The sequence below is a fragment of the Felis catus genome, chromosome C1 (genome assembly GCF_018350175.1).
Source record: "Felis catus isolate Fca126 chromosome C1, F.catus_Fca126_mat1.0, whole genome shotgun sequence".
NCBI classification, from domain to species: Eukaryota; Metazoa; Chordata; class Mammalia; order Carnivora; family Felidae; genus Felis; species Felis catus.
Genome location: NC_058375.1, coordinates 210,092,402 through 210,109,272, shown reverse-complemented (window position 1 = coordinate 210,109,272; position 16,871 = coordinate 210,092,402). Strand labels below are relative to the sequence as shown.

General features: G+C 43.7%; 1 protein-coding gene and 2 long non-coding RNA genes across 9 annotated transcripts in view; 2 read left to right on the top strand and 1 right to left on the bottom strand.

Annotated features, from left to right (window-relative positions):
* The window catches only part of COL4A3 (collagen type IV alpha 3 chain), a 134,720-nt gene that overhangs the window by 2,598 nt on the left and 115,251 nt on the right, over positions 1-16,871 (bottom strand). For all 3 annotated transcript variants that reach the window (XM_019838774.3, XM_019838775.3, XM_045034571.1), the window contains 11 exons: positions 16,447-16,573; positions 15,070-15,150; positions 14,589-14,687; positions 14,307-14,354; positions 11,338-11,523; positions 10,041-10,171; positions 7,138-7,210; positions 4,759-4,830; positions 4,545-4,670; positions 3,657-3,755; positions 432-644 (listed from right to left, as the gene is read on the bottom strand). In XM_019838774.3, the coding sequence (XP_019694333.1) occupies positions 432-644; positions 3,657-3,755; positions 4,545-4,670; positions 4,759-4,830; positions 7,138-7,210; positions 10,041-10,171; positions 11,338-11,523; positions 14,307-14,354; positions 14,589-14,687; positions 15,070-15,150; positions 16,447-16,573 (1,255 nt within the window). The remainder of the gene's footprint in view (positions 1-431; positions 645-3,656; positions 3,756-4,544; positions 4,671-4,758; positions 4,831-7,137; positions 7,211-10,040; positions 10,172-11,337; positions 11,524-14,306; positions 14,355-14,588; positions 14,688-15,069; positions 15,151-16,446; positions 16,574-16,871) is intronic.
* Positions 1-16,871, top strand: part of LOC109502905 — a 48,544-nt gene that overhangs the window by 3,835 nt on the left and 27,838 nt on the right. For 2 of the 5 annotated variants that reach the window (XR_002744949.2, XR_006583584.1), the window contains one exon: positions 2,132-5,340. The exons of 1 other annotated variant lie outside the window; for it this stretch is intronic. This is a non-coding gene — a long non-coding RNA (uncharacterized LOC109502905). Of the gene's footprint in view, positions 1-2,131; positions 5,341-10,982; positions 11,039-16,871 lie in introns of those variants that run through there. 2 more of the 5 variants (XR_006583585.1, XR_006583588.1) reach the window with 2 other exon arrangements.
* On the top strand, positions 11,406-12,792 carry LOC123379298. The gene is made up of 2 exons (XR_006583589.1): positions 11,406-11,542; positions 12,650-12,792. It is a non-coding gene; the product is annotated as an uncharacterized LOC123379298 (long non-coding RNA).

Sequence of the window (16,871 nt, the reverse complement as noted above, 5' to 3'; positions counted from 1 at the left end):
CTTAAAACTTCCTGGGACCCTTTCTAATGAGCCTAGCACTTGAGGACTGGTAGAGGTCTGTTGGAAAAATGTCTTTTACTTCAAAATATTCCCAGTTCTTCCTATGCGTATAATAGCTAATAACTAGACAAAGCTTGAGAAAAGATGCTACTTGTAAGACTCAGAAGCAAACGTGATTTCAGTGAAAATTGTTTGCATTCAACAGGACGAGCTAGATCAACATTTCACAAGCAAGGCTCCTTCCAGGGCTTCACGTTTCCAGAATGAAAATTAGACGTTAGGCCTGTGTTGTCTTATTCACGGTCTTCAAGGAGTGCTTGAAGGCACTCAGGGTTGTTTACACTTAGCTTCAGAGAGAAGTACCCCATGCTATGAAAATTGACCATCTGTATATGGAAGAAAATGACTGAAAACAAGGACTGGGACATTACCCAGGTCTTGTCCGTGGGCTTGTTCATTTCCTTGTACAAAAAGAAGAGAGAACCCACTATAGAGCGGCTGTGTGCCTTCTGGGCAGGACGGGATGGCTGTGGTCTGACTGTGCCTGGTGAAGATGAAGCCTCTCATGGCTGTTGCAGTTGTGGGTGGTCCAATGTCTCCAGGTTTGCCCTTCAAGCCTGGCAGTCCATCCAAACCAGGGGGTCCTTTAACAAACATGGTATACATGTTGCAATATAAACAAAACCTCGAACTCATTTTCCGGAAGTACTGATTTAAATGTTTATGTATATTGTTAAGCCCCTCTGTAAAGGAGTCCTAAAAAAGAGGGGCTTACAAAATGGCCAAACAGTATTAAATGTCCACTAGTTTATCACACGATGCCTTATAAATATTTGTGTATATCACATGATGAGTTTTTGAGATCAGGTCTTTTTTTCCCCCTCCCCCAATTTTTTTTAATGTTCATTTATTTTTGAGAGAGAGAGACAGAGAGAGAGAGAACAAGTGGAGCAGGGGCAGAGAGAGAGGGAGACACAGAATCACAAGCAGCCTCCAGGCTCTGAGCTGTCAGCACAGAGCCCGACGTAGGGCTCAAACCCATGAACCGTGAGATCATGACCTGAGCCAAAGTTGGACGCTCAACCAACTGAGCTACCGGGCGTCCCAAGATCAGGTCTTTTTTATCTTTGCATTCTGCGGTGTCCAGCACGGTGGCCTGCATCTGATAGGTCTTAGGTACATTTTTTTTTTTTTTTGGTACCAATGAATGTATTCTACAATGTGGGTAAATAAGTTAAATCTAATATCTATATTTTGGAAGTCTATTCAAGGAGATACTTTTGATAAAGTCACTAAACATTCAGGGACAATATTGAAAGTTCTTTTTAAAGCTGCAAACTTCAAGGAAGTTTTTAATTAGTAAGGCAAATAGAATGGAAAAGACTGTGGTAAGGGTTAGTTTTTAAAATTTATATGAGCTTAAGGCAAAGTAAGTAATTTGTATACTTTTTTTCCCCTCTGCACTTAGAGTAAGGCACATTTGTCACTTTCTATTATTATTTTTTTGGTAATCTCTCCACCCATTGTGGGGATCAAACTCAGGACCTCGAGATCAAGAGTCGCATGCTCTTCTGACTGAGCCAGCTAGGTGCCCCAACTTGTCACTTTCTAAATAAGTACCGGAGAAATATCCTTTCTCTCCATCGTCGTGTTCTTTACTCTCCCTTTCTTCATCAAATAGCTATTAATGATGATACTGGCACCTGCTTCCATCCCCCCTTGGCCCCTGATCCATTTCCACTGTACCCTAAGCTCTATCCAACCCACCTTGGGTCCTAAAGAAATACAGAGAGGGTTGGATTTGGGGCCCATGAGTCAAGGGAGGATTGTTGTTTCCCACAAACAACCATGCAATGGTGCCAGGCAGCACCCCAGTATAGTCTCTGCTCGGAAGTCCATGCTTCTCATGAGGATTGGTTAAAGCCCAAGATTATATTTTTTTCCAGTCTCCCCACCATCCCTGTCTTGTCCGGGAGCCTTGGTTTGTTCTTTGAAGTTAAAAACAAGCCATATCTAAATCTGTCTATGTCTCATGTTTTACTGGAGTAGTCCAAAAGCATATGTTTTTAATATATCCAGATAGAGAAGATACACATTCTTTACTTTTCCCCACATCTGTCCTCATTCCCAGAGAGCTATAATTGGCCACAAGCAAACGATGCCTTGAGGTCCCTGCACAGGAATTTTGATTAGGTGAGTATGACAGAAATTAAGGTGAGCTGCTGTACAACTATGCACGATCAACGATATTCTGCATTTCTGAGCGAGAGGCCGAGCTCTCGACTTATACCTGTGTTACTTAACTCTTAGATCCTTATCCTTCTTTTAAATGTTTATTTATTTTGAGAGTGAGAGTGAGAGCATGAACAGGAAAGGGGCAGAGAGAGAGAGAATCTCAAGCAGGCCCTGCACTGTAAGTGCAGAGCCCGGCGTGAGTCTTGAACTCAAATGTGAGATCATGACCTGAGCTGAAATCAAGAGTCAGACACTTAACTGACTGAGCCACCCAGATGCCCTTACTTGTCAGCAAGTTTAAATCCTTGAGGGGTATAGCATCACACAGGTTCTGTGGCCAGTGGCTTTAGCAGGAAGGTTGCTTTGGAATTTGGCATAAGCCATGCCACTGTTTCCAGGATGCCTCTGGTTTTATTGGGTTTGCCACCAGGAGTCACTGTGCTTTGCTTTGTGCACATAAGCACGTCTCTTGCCCTGATAGCATTCAGTCGCGTCTCCAGCATAAACACCTTCAATTTTAAGAACCGTGTGCTCCCTCTGGTTCCAGAGACCCTGCTTACAGCCAGCAAAAATGGCCTTGGACCACAGCCTTCCAGACCTATTTGTCATTTTCGGAGTCCTGTTACCAGCAGGCCCCACTTATTTGCCCTTTAAGTTCAGCAGCAGGACCTTCCTTCACCTCCACTAGACTAATTGGAGAGGGCCTTCTTCAGGATACACATGAATTGTTCAGCCATGTGGTATTCAAGAATGGTATAGTTTAAAGATGACTTTTCGTAGGGGCGCCTGGGTGGCTCAGTCAGGTAGGCTTCTGACTTTGGCTCAGGTCATCATCTCATGGTTCGGGAGTTTGAGCCCCGCGTCGGGCTCTGTGCTGACAGCTCGGAGCCTGGAGCCTGCTTCGGATTCTGTGTCTCCCTCTCTCTCTGCCCCTCCCCTGCTCACACACATACTCTCTCTCTCAAAAATAAATAAACATTAAAAAAATTAAAAAAAAGAAAGATGGCTTTCCTAGATAAAGATACTAAGTTGCTCTTCTATTCATATCAAGATAGTATTTTTTCTAACTATGTACTTATATGCTACTTCTCTAGATACTATTAAATAGTACTCCTATAAATAATTAAAAACAGTATTGGCCTTTCCAAAAATAGAATTAGTGCTTTATGAGGTCTGTTTGTCCTCAGACTAAAAATTTGGTGGACATTTGCCCAGTTGAGAGATAGGAAGGATGGTGTATTCCAATAATTCTTGGTTTTTCATCTTCTTCCAAATGAACGTTTTGTCCCTGGCTTTTAATGCAAACGACAAAACTGAAAGACGTGGATGACTCTTACAGTCACATATTTAAAGGCGACTTCTCTGGATATTGAAACAGTCAGTGAAGAGAAGGGAATAGAAGAAGCCAGCCGTTCGTTTACCTTGCTCTCCTTTACAGCCTTTGTTGCCTTTTTCTCCAACTGGCCCAGGAGTTCCCGGCCTTCCATCCTTGCCTGGTTTACCTCTTGGCCCACAGGGTCCTAGGCAAAAAACCAACACTGTGTTGAATGGTTCATACAGGAGAAAACAGGGGTGGCCAGTCATCCCAGATATGTGGGACTTCTCCAGTTTCGGCAACGAAAGTCTTACAAACTGAGCCACGGACAAACTCGGACAGTGGGTCATCCAACTTGTTACATCCTACTTCTCCAGGGGAAAAAGAACCCTCAAGAATGGACTAGAAACATATGAGACAACAATGGTTTAAAATTGTGCTGCCATTTTGCTTCACCCTCTTCCAGAATTTGCTATGCCCTTGTATTGAACAACATAATAAGTCATGGCTCTTTTATATCACAGAAGCAATTCAGGCAAACTTAGAACACAACAATTCCATTCAGAAGTCTATTACAGTATGCTTACCCTATACAGAGGGGTTAGTTCAATTTCCATACACCAGTACTTTGATAAGATTTCATAAGATTAAGCATATATTTGCATTTACTACTCTTCCAAGTGCTCTCCAAAGTGTGAGAAAACTACACACACATAGAACTCAGGTTTATTCAGGTAATTGTTTTCAAATAAGAGCTCTAAAACCAATGGTTGTCACAGAAGATAGAATTAATACTTGATCTTAATGAAAAAAAAAAAAAAAAAACAACCGTAAGTGCCTAAAGTGTATTTGCTCAAGCTTATACACTGCACAACAGGTTTCAATAGAGTCAATATTTTCAATAGACTCTATAGTGGTTGCTTCCAAAGCACTTTGTAGGTATTTTGGTTCAACCACTTGCTTGTAATCCACGTCAATACAGTCAGTTCCACACCTAGGATTCCTGGTGGCCCCGGTGGCCCAGGCTCTCCTTGCATCCCTGGTTCTCCAACAGGTCCAGGTGGCCCTGGGCTTCCTGGGAGGGAGATGATCTTAACTGTGCCAGGGTCTCCACGTATACCTATTGACATGAGCAGAGGAAAACGATGGGTTCACTGATGGGCTACCCTTTCTTCATGAAGAGCAATACTAAGGAGAATAATATTTACCGGGTGGTCCTTTTGGCCCAATTTGCCCTGGAGGTCCGACTGGTCCCAGAAATCCTGGATTACCCTTCTCCCCTTATAAAAAAAAAAAAAAAGCAATGTGATTCCATGTAGAACAGTGGGTTTCCCAGCTCTTGAGGTTTATGATCAACTGTAAGGACAGACACTGGGAGTTAGGACTGGAGGTGATGGGGCTCTGTGACAATGGCTACAACTTCTGGCATTTCATTTGGACCCAATCAATCATGCTTAATGTTTATCTAAAAATATATTCTAGAAGTAGGCATTAAGATTTTGTATTTTAGTATTGAAGAGGAAGAGTTCATAAAGTTCACTGTTTCCATTCAGAAACGAATTTAATATTTAAGGTAAAGTATGAAGTGACATTAAACCTATTTTAGTGCTTACATCAGTTGTCATAGTTACCTACTTTCTTAGCTTATTTCTCTAGCTTTATTAAGAGCCCATTAGTTATATTAGGGATTCTCATGAACACATACGGAATATTTGCTTTCATGTAAACCATCAAAATGGTATGATTTCTCTCCCAGTCTTTGACATGAATAAAAGTTTACCAAGAATCACCGATTTGGAGAAATACTCTTTTTTTTTAATCTTTATTTATTTTTGAGAGACAGACAGAGTGCAAGCAGGGGAGGAGCAGAGAGAGGGGGAGACACAGGCTCCAGGCTCCGAGCTGTCAGCACAGAGCCTGAGGCGGGGCTCGAACCCATGAACCGTGAGATCATGACCTGAGCCGAAGTCGGATGCTTGGTGCTCCTGGGGAAATACTCTTAAAAATCTTGAAATAATATAGGCGTTACATCTGATTTCTTAGACTTTAATACTAAATATGGTACTTATGGAAGCAATACAATCAAATATATTATCAAAAGTTAACTGGAAACTACACTCTAAATTATCCACTTGGTATCAGAACTTCAGGAAGATGTCCATATTTATTTATACACATCAGAAGAAGAAGCCTAACTGTTTTTCCTTTTGAGGATTAAAAATTTTCATGTTCCGAAATCTAAGAGAAAAATGGAATATGTTTCATGGAACACATTTCAAAAGAACGGGTTTTTTGACTCTCCCCTCTAAATAGCTCTAAATATTTCACCAGGATGTTTCTTTCTTTAGTGGGGCCCTTGTATAATTTTTCCAATCTTAGATATTCCTGTTCTGGGAGGTGGGGAGTGACAGGTGGGACACATGGTGCCCAGGCTGCCCTGTTCGTCCCCCCCCTCCCCTGTGTTCACCCTCCCCCACCATGTCTACTGGGACTCCTTGGAATCATCTGCTTTGATTTATTCTTAACGAATTTGCTCCTTGGAGAGTCAGTGGTTGAAAGTACCGAACAGGCTAGGCTCTCTTTGAACTCCACCTTGTCCTCTCTTGGACCCGGAAAGGGTTTACCTTTGTGAAAGTGTGGCTTTGTTCCTTTTGGCTACACTCACTACTTAACACTGTATAGTCTGTGATAATAGATTCCCTACTGTACAGAAGCAGTGACAAAGGATTTAATCAGTGAAGATAACAAATTTAATATTCAAAGCCTTATTTAAAATTTTTTTTCAACGTTTATTTATTTTTGGGACAGAGAGAGACAGAGCATGAATGGGGGAGGGGCAGAGAGAGAGGGAGACACAGAATCGGAAACAGGCTCCAGGCTCCGAGCCATCAGCCCAGAGCCCGACGCGGGGCTCGAACTCACGGACCGCGAGATCGTGACCTGGCTGAAGTCAGACGCTTAACCGACTGCGCCACCCAGGCGCCCCTCAAAGCCTTATTTAAGGTCATAGCATCCTTATGGAAGATTTGAGAAATATTTTCTGAAACCTGACATTTAGATTTTTGTGCATGAAAATTTTACACTTACGACCCCCCGAATTATATTTCTCTTCTGATTATAATACATGTGCCAAAAAACCAAATACTTAAATCTCATGCAGAAAACTTTACTTACCCTCCCCCATTAACAGTTTGGTAAATATTTGCTTAGATTTTCAGCTTTTTAACATTATAACACACACACAAGTGAAAATAAGCAACTTCAAAGCAATAGTGTTGATATTGATGTAGTTCCCCATCCCCAACCCAACACACATATTCTCCCCAACATACATCAGTATTTCAGCGGTCACCACTTGAAACTGTTTATTTTTTAGTTTTTCTACAGTTTCCATCCTTAAGGCCTGAATTTAGTGTTTAAGACCCCTGGGGCTGGGTTCTGGTGGTCTTCCTTCTTTACTCATAACCAAGGTCCTATTTGCACCCTGTCTGTGATGACTGGAGGAGTTCCGTAAACATTTGTGTGCCCTAAAATATAAATCACAATCATCGTCTTTGTATCCAAAGAGTAGTGCACAAAAACAGTACCTTTTACACCTGGAAATCCATGGAATCCCGGATCACCTCTGAGCCCTGGCAGACCTGGGGCACCTGGTGCTCCCTATAGTTCAGATAAAAGGGAGCAGTACCAAAGACAAAATTTTAAAAATCACAATTGTCACTGTAGTCCTTTTTTTCTTTTTAAGCAAACAGGATATAATACGTTGGGTCAGAATGAACTGAGGTCCACAGATACCATTTTTACCTTCCAATCCAATCCTCCTATAGTTCCTCTGCCACATAGATCTCTCCTGAGGACTATCATTTTCTTTTTTTTTTTTTTTTAATTTTTAAGTTTATTATTTATTTGAGAGAGGGGGAGAGCATGCACACAAGTTGGGGAGGGGGAGAGAGAGACAGAGACAGAGACAGAGAGAATCCCAAGCAGGCTCTGCACTGTCAGTTCAGTGTGGGGCTTAATCTCATGAACCATGACATCATGACCTGAGCCAAAACCGAGTTGGACGCTTAACCGACTGAGTCACCCAGGCGCCCCGGGACTATCATTTTCAATAACACAGAAGCAAAAACTGCCCTCACGGTCAAGAGCAAACACAACTTCTGGGTGTTAATGTCTGTTGTAGGAGTGTGGAATACAACTTAATATTCTGTATCCTACATGGACCTGACCAGTATCTGGAGACCTTCCGGGAAGAGCAGGCACTGGATTGCCAGAATGAAAATTATAATTTTTGTTTGTAATTTGTGCAAAGACAACAGAGCCCATATTGAATTGTAGCACCCACCATCATTGAAACTAAGTTGGCAGAGTTATAAATTACTCCCGGCCCGAGTGGTGGTGGAAGTAAGGTGTCCAGGGATTGGGAACATGAAAGGGTTATTCGGGGCACTTTGACATGCACTTTTGGCAAGGATGCAAGTGATCTGACCAGGAGACGCTCCCTCCTTGGGCTCATACTTGCCCTTGTAGCCATGGAATGCTCAAGCAAGGCCACAGGAGAAGGGGCAAGGGATCAGAGCTTCAGAAAGGAGCTACATGTCAGAACGTAAGTGAAATCTACTATTACACTGTCCACATGAATGGAAACAATACTATTACTTGAAAACAAGGAACTGAAGGTCATTAAAAATGCCAAGAATAACAAAACTGGCCTCTAAACCAAATGTCTTTAGAGCAAGAAGACCAAAGAAGGAAAAATCCTGTACCTTGGATCGGGTGGTGTCAGGTGCAAAAAGGCGGGAGAGAAAATGGAACCACCTGGTCAAGGACTCTCAGGCTCCTGAGGTCTGGCCTGTTGTCCAGAAGCAGAGGTAATCGGGGAGGAGGGGCAGATGCCAGGCCCCGCCCTTGGGTGAGGAGGGTGCAGCTCCATGCAAGGAGAGGATTGTTAAGGGCACAGAGCCAGTTTAGGCAGCCATCGAGAAGAATTATCTTTCTTTCTTTTTTTTAGTTTTTTTTTTTTTAAATTTTATTTTAGAGAGTACTTGTGTAAGCAGGGGAGAGGAGCAGAGGGGCAGGGTGGGAGACAGAGAGAGAGAGAGGGAGAGAGAGAACCTTAAGTAGGCTCCACGCTCCGAGCCAATCTCATTTTTTTCAAAAAAAAAGTTTTAAAAAGGTAGACGCTGGAAACCGAATACCAAGAGAACTTAAGAGAACTTCCCATGATTCCTCACATGCCATCATGCTAAATAAAGTACCTCATTGCCCATCACTGATGAAAACACAGAGCAGCTATGACATAACTCTGAATTCCTCATCAATCTCCAAGAATTTGACGTAAACAGGGGGAAGACAGGTTTCTCGAATATGCTGCCAAGAAGAAAGTGAGGGAAGATGGCCCAGGTGTTGGGTGAGAGACTGAATTTAGAGAACTTCATAGTCTGGGAGCATGAGCCTAGATGAACACAATGACAGTTATGAAAAAGAAATTTGAAAGTTCTGCATTTAAGTCACAAACAGACAAGAGCTGGAAGTAATGGAGAAAACTTGGAAGTCCTTCATAAGGAAAAGCGTGTGCATACACACACACACACACACACACACACGCTCTGGTTGACCAGAAGCTGACGGTGCAGTGACAATGTGGTGATGTAGCAGCCAGATAGCCCAAGGTTGGATTATAAAATGGTGGTGTTCCAGATGGTGAGAGTCTTAGTTCTTACTCCCAGTGGGTGTTTGTCTCAGGGGCTGTGTTCTAAAAAAATTTTTTTAATCCTTATTTATTTTTGAGACAGAGACAGAGAGAGAGGGAGAGAATGACCGGGGGAGGGGCAGAGAGGAGGACACAGAATCCAAAGCAGGCTCCAGGCTGTGACGCGGGGCTCGAACTCATAAGCGGTGAGCTCGTGACCTGAGCTGAGGTTGGATGCTTAACCAACTAAGCCACCCAGGTGCCCCTCAGGGGCTGTGTTTTTAAGGGAGATGTTGACCAACTGTGATATATTCAGAATAGAGGCAGGGTTGACAAAGGGTTAAACTGAATTTGCAAAACGCAGGTATTTATCAGGGGAGAAAATACTGAGAAGGAAATGGCAGCTATTTAGAAACCCTGGAAGTTCCATCAAGGGGAAAAAGTAAATAGACATTCAGGGGATAGCACTGATAACTTTCAAAGTATATTAATAGAGAAAAATGATATTGTCCTCTAGAGTGATCCCAAACTGTTAGGTGTTTTAAGAGTCCGTTACTGAAATTGTTCAGAGTCTAAACAAGAAAAGGTCAGGAATGACATGGAAAAGGGTCCCCTACAAACCAAACTTCTAGAGGCAAAATCTGTCCAACTCTTAGGATTCTTTGAACCTCCTGGACTCTGCCCTTGGGTGCTCAGAAGCATCACACATGGGCATTTTTTTTATTGCCTCTGGGGACATCTGATCCTGGCAATTAATGTAGAAGAATATAAGAAGTCAAAATAATTTCCCACACTTACCGGCTGACCCGGTGGCCCCTCATCTCCTACAGTTCCAGGTGGACCTCTAGGGCCAGGCTTGCCCAGAAGCCCCTTGTCTCCTTTCAAGCCTTTCACGTGACTCCCTGGAGGTCCCGGAGGACCAGGGTCACCTGCATTTACAGAGAGCTGGTCAGTATTGGGCAGTGGGGGCACCTGGCAGGTTCTGTCGGCAGGTTTTTTTTTTTTAATTAAAAAAAATTTTTTTTGATGTTTATTTATTTTTGAGAGAGAGAGAAAGAGACAGAGAGAGAGACAGAGAGAGAGACAGAGTGTGAGCAGGGGAGGGGCAGAGAGAGAGGGAGACATAGAATCCGAAGCAGGCTCCAGACTCCAAGCTGTCAGCACAGAACTTGATGCGGGGCTCGAACTCACGAACCGTGAGATCATGACCTGAGTGGAAGTCGGAAGCCTAACCGACTGGGCCACCCAGGCGCCCCGCTGTTGGCAGGTTTTTGGACGACGGGCACAGCCTGCACCCAGTGTGACCCTGCACATGCTTTCTGTTGTGGGGTGTTGATGGGCTTGTGGTTAAGACAGAATGAGATAAGGCCAGGGAAGTGCTGGCCGAAGGCAGGGGCTGTTTGTCCTTGGTGAAGGTCTGCCAGACAGGGTCTGTGCCTAGCCTGGTACTCGATCCATAAGAACAACTCAGTAAATCTTGGTGATGGGATGCATCTCTCTCTCTTTCAGGCTTATTAATTTGGTGTGCTCGCTTCAGCAGCACGTATACTAAAAATGGGCTTATTTATTTGGTAATTACTAATTTTCAAACAGATCCCCTCTGTCCCCATCACACCAATAGCCATGGTGAGCACCAGGTGATGTACGAGAGCGTTGACTCACTATATTGTACCCTTGAAACTAAGATTACACTGTATGTTCACTAACTGGAATTTTTTTTAATGTTTATTTGTTTTTTAGAGAAAGAGAGAGCCTGTGCAAGCAGAGGAGGGGCAGAGAGAGAGGAGGACAGAGGATCTGAAGCAGGTTCCAAGCTGATAGCAGAGAGCCTGATGCGGGGCTCAAATCATGAACCGTGAGATCATGACCTGAGCCAAAGTCAGGCACCCTAGCTAACTGGAATTTAAATAAAAAGTTAAAAAAAAAAAAAAGAAAGAAAGAAAAACTCCAGCAGCTTTGCTGCACTCCGCTAGAGCAAGCAGGTAAAGACCAGAGGGAAAAAGAAGCAAAGAGGTCACACCAGGGGAAGGTTGAAAGCTGCTGTTGTCAAACGTTATTTTCATTCTTCTATCTTATTTAAAAGTAGACCCTCTACCTGGGTTTCCTCTGAAGCCTGGTGGGCCTCGATTTCCTTTCTGGCCAGGAATGACTGCGCCAGGAAAACCCGGTGGTCCTGGGAGTCCTGTCATGCCAGTGGGTCCCCACGGCCCGGCATCTCCCACTATCCCTTTCCTGCCGGGGAGGCCGGGTAAGCCTGGGGCTCCCCTGTCTCCTTTGGCTCCTGCAAAGAAAAAGGTTTGGTAAGTTTCCATAATGGCCTTCTACTTGGAGTTGCAGTTTGGGGTTACCTCTAGTAACGCAGATGCTGTACTTAAAAGGCGTTAAGATTCGCAATATAGTTTTTGAGAGAGGCTGGTAAAAGAAATACAGGTCTATAAGAAACTGAGTCGGGACTAATTTCTGCCTTAGTTCAGTCTTTTGATTTTGTCAAAGTCACCTCACTATTATATGTGTCAGTTTCTCTTTTGTTCTTTTTTTTTTAAATTTTTTTTTTTTTAACATTTATTTATTTTTGGGACAGAGAGAGACAGAGTATGAATGGGGGAGGGGCAGAGAGAGAGGGAGACACAGAATCGGAAACAGGCTCCAGGCTCTGAGCCATCAGCCCAGAGCCCGACGCGGGGCTCGAACTCACGGACCGCGAGATCGTGACCTGGCTGAAGTCAGACGCCTAATCGACTGCGCCACCCAGGCGCCCCACTTTTGTTCTTTTTTTTGAGAGAGAGAGGGAAAGAATTTTAAGCTGTCTCCATGCCCAGCAAGGAGACTGATGTGGAGCTCGATCTCGTGACCTGGGGATCATGACCTGAGCCAAAATCAAGAGTCAGAGACCTAACTGACTGAGCCACCCAGGTGCCCCAGTTTTTCTTACTTTAAACACCTAATGTAGCTCAGTCTTTAAAGATCAAGTGAGATAATATACAGATGGAAAAGTGTAGTGTAACTCTGAAGTTTTGTGTCACTATCTGCTTCAATTAATATTATCTGATGAACTTTAATTACAATGACATTGAATAGAGAGAACGTTTAGAGCTAAACTTCCTGGCATTGATGTGTGCATCTGAAGAGTCACACAGCTAAACCCAGACAAAGGAACAACAAAGTTGCAATCCCTCTTCTCTCCTTTCTTCTCCCCCATAACACAAACAAACACTAGTCTGGAAGGGAAGGCGGTGGCTGGGGGTTTGGAATTCCCAATGAGGATTCCCAAAAAGTCACCACTTAATTACTAATATTCTTCACCTTGGAGAACCTTCAAGAAAACTGGGCTTTGACGTTCATGAATGGGAAATGTATGAACTGCAAATAATCACTCCCTCCTATTTTTTCTCTCTGTGTTATTCCAGAAATAGTGAATGGCACACAAGTAGGGGACAGGAAGAAGAAGGATGAGGCTGCTAGCACAGGGAAGGGCTTGGGACGTTATCGTGCAGGAAGGCAGAGTGATGATGAAAATAAAATGGATGAATATTAAAATATTGAATATCTAGCCTTTGTCTATCATGTTCTTTAGCTTTTTGTTTTATACTTGTAATTTACGTTTTTCAAAGAAAGCGGTTAGATGGCTTCAGCTCACTTGAAGCTCTGAAATGCTGGGTATTTGTACAACAGAGTCTGGCAGTGGTCAGAGACCCCAAGATGTGGTCTTAGGTTGTATGGTCCATGCCCATAAAGATGCTTCCTTGTTTCACAGTATGATTTCATTTTAGCATTTGGGAGTCTCAATGAAGTCTTCTCCATATTTACTTATCCTAGAGGGACTGAGGCACATAATCATCTACTTACATAATTGGGCTAGTTGTTATTTTTTTAAGGCTTTTTGACTTAAGGTATGATTATTTTATATTAAATTTTATTTCCAAACACATGCCAAAGTATTCTCACTCCAAATGGTTAAACTTTGAGCTTAGCCTAGGAAAATGAACGGAAACTCTCCCTTTGGCCATAATTCTAAAACCTGATCTGTGAACGAGACCTGGAGAAGCCTCCCTGCTCGTGGAGGAAGGTGGGGTCCAGGAAGTGTGAGGACACTGAGCTCAACCAAAGAGACCGTGACACCACCAAGAAACAAATGGAAAAGTGCAGCTCTTGTAGACTTTCACAGTTGAGCTCACAGGTGGAGAGGCAGTTCCTGCCCCTCTGAGCTTCTCAGTAGGACCCAGCTACTCCCTGCTGGTTCCTGCGAGCATCATCGCTACCCAGGGGTCCTCAATAGGAAGAATGCTTTTTGCTAATAAAATACTCCTGTCCGCAGGACCCACATCTGTGAAGGGTCCATAGAAGATGCAAATGATCTAATATTTCTTCTGGCAAATTTCTCCACAAAATGGAAGAAGTTTGAAGAAGCTGCTAATCTTGTAAAACACTGCCATGAGAAATCCGGACTCAGAGTCTGTCAACCTAAAATCTTGTATATACTTTGAATGACATGTTCTGCAAACTGCCATGTTTGGCATTGAGAGAGTTACTGGTAGCCAGCCCTTCATAAAAAATAGTCTGAACCACAAGCTGGCCCTGGGGGTGGGAGTCAGACCCATGAAGGTAACAAGGTGGGAAAGAATTCGTGTCATCACTGCATGTTATTCCCACCCCGCCGCCCCTGCAGAGAGGGGTGCTCACAGAGAGGGGGTGCTCACAGAGACAGGGGTGCTCATGGACAAGCCAGCAATTCCCCCTACACCCTTTTAGGAGGTGATACATTTAAACCATGCCAACAGCCACAACCAAGGACTGCATAGGAAGTCTTGTGATTTTTTAAAGACTTTCGATGGAAAGAAATTCCAAAGTTGGATCACAGTTGCTGATTCGTTCACTTTGCAATGGTGGTCATAATTTTTAAGCATCTTGAATACTAAGAATGTAAACATCTTATATTACCACTGGGACTTCTTTAATTCACTATGTTAAGTTTATTTTATATACCAGGTGATTTTGATTAGATTCTGTCCTTGAAATCTAGATCACCAGGGTCAGGGGGTGGGGGGTGGGTGAAGCACTTCTTACCTGGAACTCCAGGGCTCCCTCTGGGGCCTGGAACTGCTTTCAGCAAACCTGAAAGAGAGGAGTTTGGTACCTGAGTGTTTTATATGTGGTTAATTTCATATATTCTGCTTGGTCAGTTTCACTGTGGCAACAGAAGGAAGTTTAATCACCACACACCCAGAACACATTAAAGATCATCGATTCCATTGGAGAAGTATCTCTAGAGCAGCAAAGGATTACAATGGCACTGACCATTCAATGCACAATGAAACCAGTGGACCCAAGCTCATGAGCAACGTGTACCTGTTTCTCCCTTTTCTCCTGCTGGGCCAGGGATTCCATCACGTCCCTGGTTGCCTCTCATCCCCATTGGTCCGGGAGGTCCTGGAAATCCTGGAGGTCCTGAGAAAAGAAATGCCATTCGAAGAGAGGGCATACTTCCTGGCAATGGCCTGATGTGAACACTGGATATGTAGAATTCTATTAAAGGTGCTCCTTCCCCCCGCCCCCAGAACTGTAGTTATGTGATGCTCCCTTCACAGTGAAAACTATGACAGATTTATACTACCATGAAGATCATCACTTCAGAAGGTGGAGGCTGGCAGATCTTTGAATTAGATAGGTATCAATACCTAACCTCATTTTTTTTTTTTTTTTGGTCTGGGGACTGAGTAACTGGGAGCTGATTTCTAAGGAGCAGCAGATAGGTATGCAAAGATTCCAGCCTGAGGAGAAAATATGCCTCCATCCTGAAGGGGAAATAGACAAAGTACAAAAATGGAACCTGGAGGGCCTTTCACTCCTGGAGGACCGGGGAAGCCTTTCATGCCTTTTAACCCCAAATCACCATCAGGGCCCGGCTTTCCTATAAATAAAGAGAGAAGAGAAGGGAAAAAAAGAATAGCACAAGGTAAATGGTTACAACAATGGCAGAAATGGTCCTTTTTTATAGTCACCAGTGCCTCACACTGGCCTTCAGGCCCTTCGCCAGAGAAGCAGAGCAGAGATGTGTCGAATCACTTTCAAACGTGTTTGTGCACCAGCCACACGGGCCACTCAGCATCTGATTTATGACTTTAACTGGGAGTTAACAGCAAATCCACTGAACCTTTCCGTATTTGAAAAGACGGTTTAAATGTTATCTTTCAGTAAGCTGCAACCCAGTAGCCTGGTGGTTGTTTTTAATAAAATAAAACAAACTTAAACTCAAATTTATAGGCAAATGAGAAAGAAAGCCAATGCTCAACCTGAAACCATGCCAGAAAAAAAAAATCACAACAGTGTTTGCCCCCAAATTCACGTTGAAGTCCTTAACCCCAGAACCTCCGGAGATCACTGTATTTGGAGACTGGGTCTTTAAAAAAAGCTATTAAGTTAAAACAAGGTCACTAGGGTGGGGCCTGATCCAATATGACCGGTGTCCTCACAAGAGGCATTGATTAGGACACAGACACGCAGGGAAGGAAGATCATGTGAAGACACGGCAGGAAGTTGCCCAACTCAGGAGAGAGGCCTCAGAAGAAAAAACCATCCGTGCTGACATCCTGAGCTCAGACTCCAGACTCCAGGACTGTGAAAAAATACATTTCTGCTGTTTAAGTGCCCTGTATGTGTTTTGTTATGGAAGCCCTAGAAAAGTAATACGAATATGCAGTTGGGCAATGAACTAACATTTAAAAAAATTTTTTTCAAGTTTATTTATGAGAGAGAGAGTGGGGGAGGGACAGAGAGAGAGGGAGACACAGAATCCGAAGCAGGCTCCAGGCTCTGAGCTGTCAGCGCAGAGCAGGACGCGGGGCTCGGACCCACAAACGACGAGATCACGACTTGAGCCAAAGGGGGACGCTTAAACTACTAAGCCACCCATGCGTCCCAATGAACTAACATTTTGTGTCTCTAGGCTGAATTCTTTGAGACAGAACTTAAGTTTTATGGACAGGATCAGGTTTTTAGATGTCAGTCCATCCAACTGGCTGATTGGGGCTCCTCCTGATTGATTTCCCGTTCCTCAGAGTCTAAGAATTTGATGATCAAAGTTGAATAAAAGCAATCATAGTACAAACACCTAAATAGCTTTCAATTTACGCAGCTGATTCTAGGAGGTGAGGGCTATGCTGAGTGTCCCGCTTCCGGCTTTCTGAATTGTAAAGCCAACGCTCACCTGGGTGACCAGGACTTCCGGGGTTTCCAGGGGCTCCCTCAGGTCCAGCAGGCCCCGAATGTCCAGGTGCTCCAGGTACCCCTCTTTCTCCTTTCCTTCCCATGTCACCTGGAAATCCTGGATCTCCCTTAAAGTCAGCCAAACACCTTTAGAATTCTCATATAAGCAAGATATGTGATCAGAATTGAGTATCGACTCTGCTAGCATTTAGTTAGTGATTTAGTTACTGAGTTAACGATTCCTATTAAATGTCTGCTGATGCAGGCACTGTGACAGGGGCCGGGGACAGGACGGCTATGGGATTTGCTGGAACCAGTGCAAAATGCAAAGGCAGGACGCTTAAATGGCAGGAACAGGGATAAGCAATTCCTTGGGTATTGAAATTGGAGGGATAAACTCATAAGCCAATAGCTGTGTGATAGGCA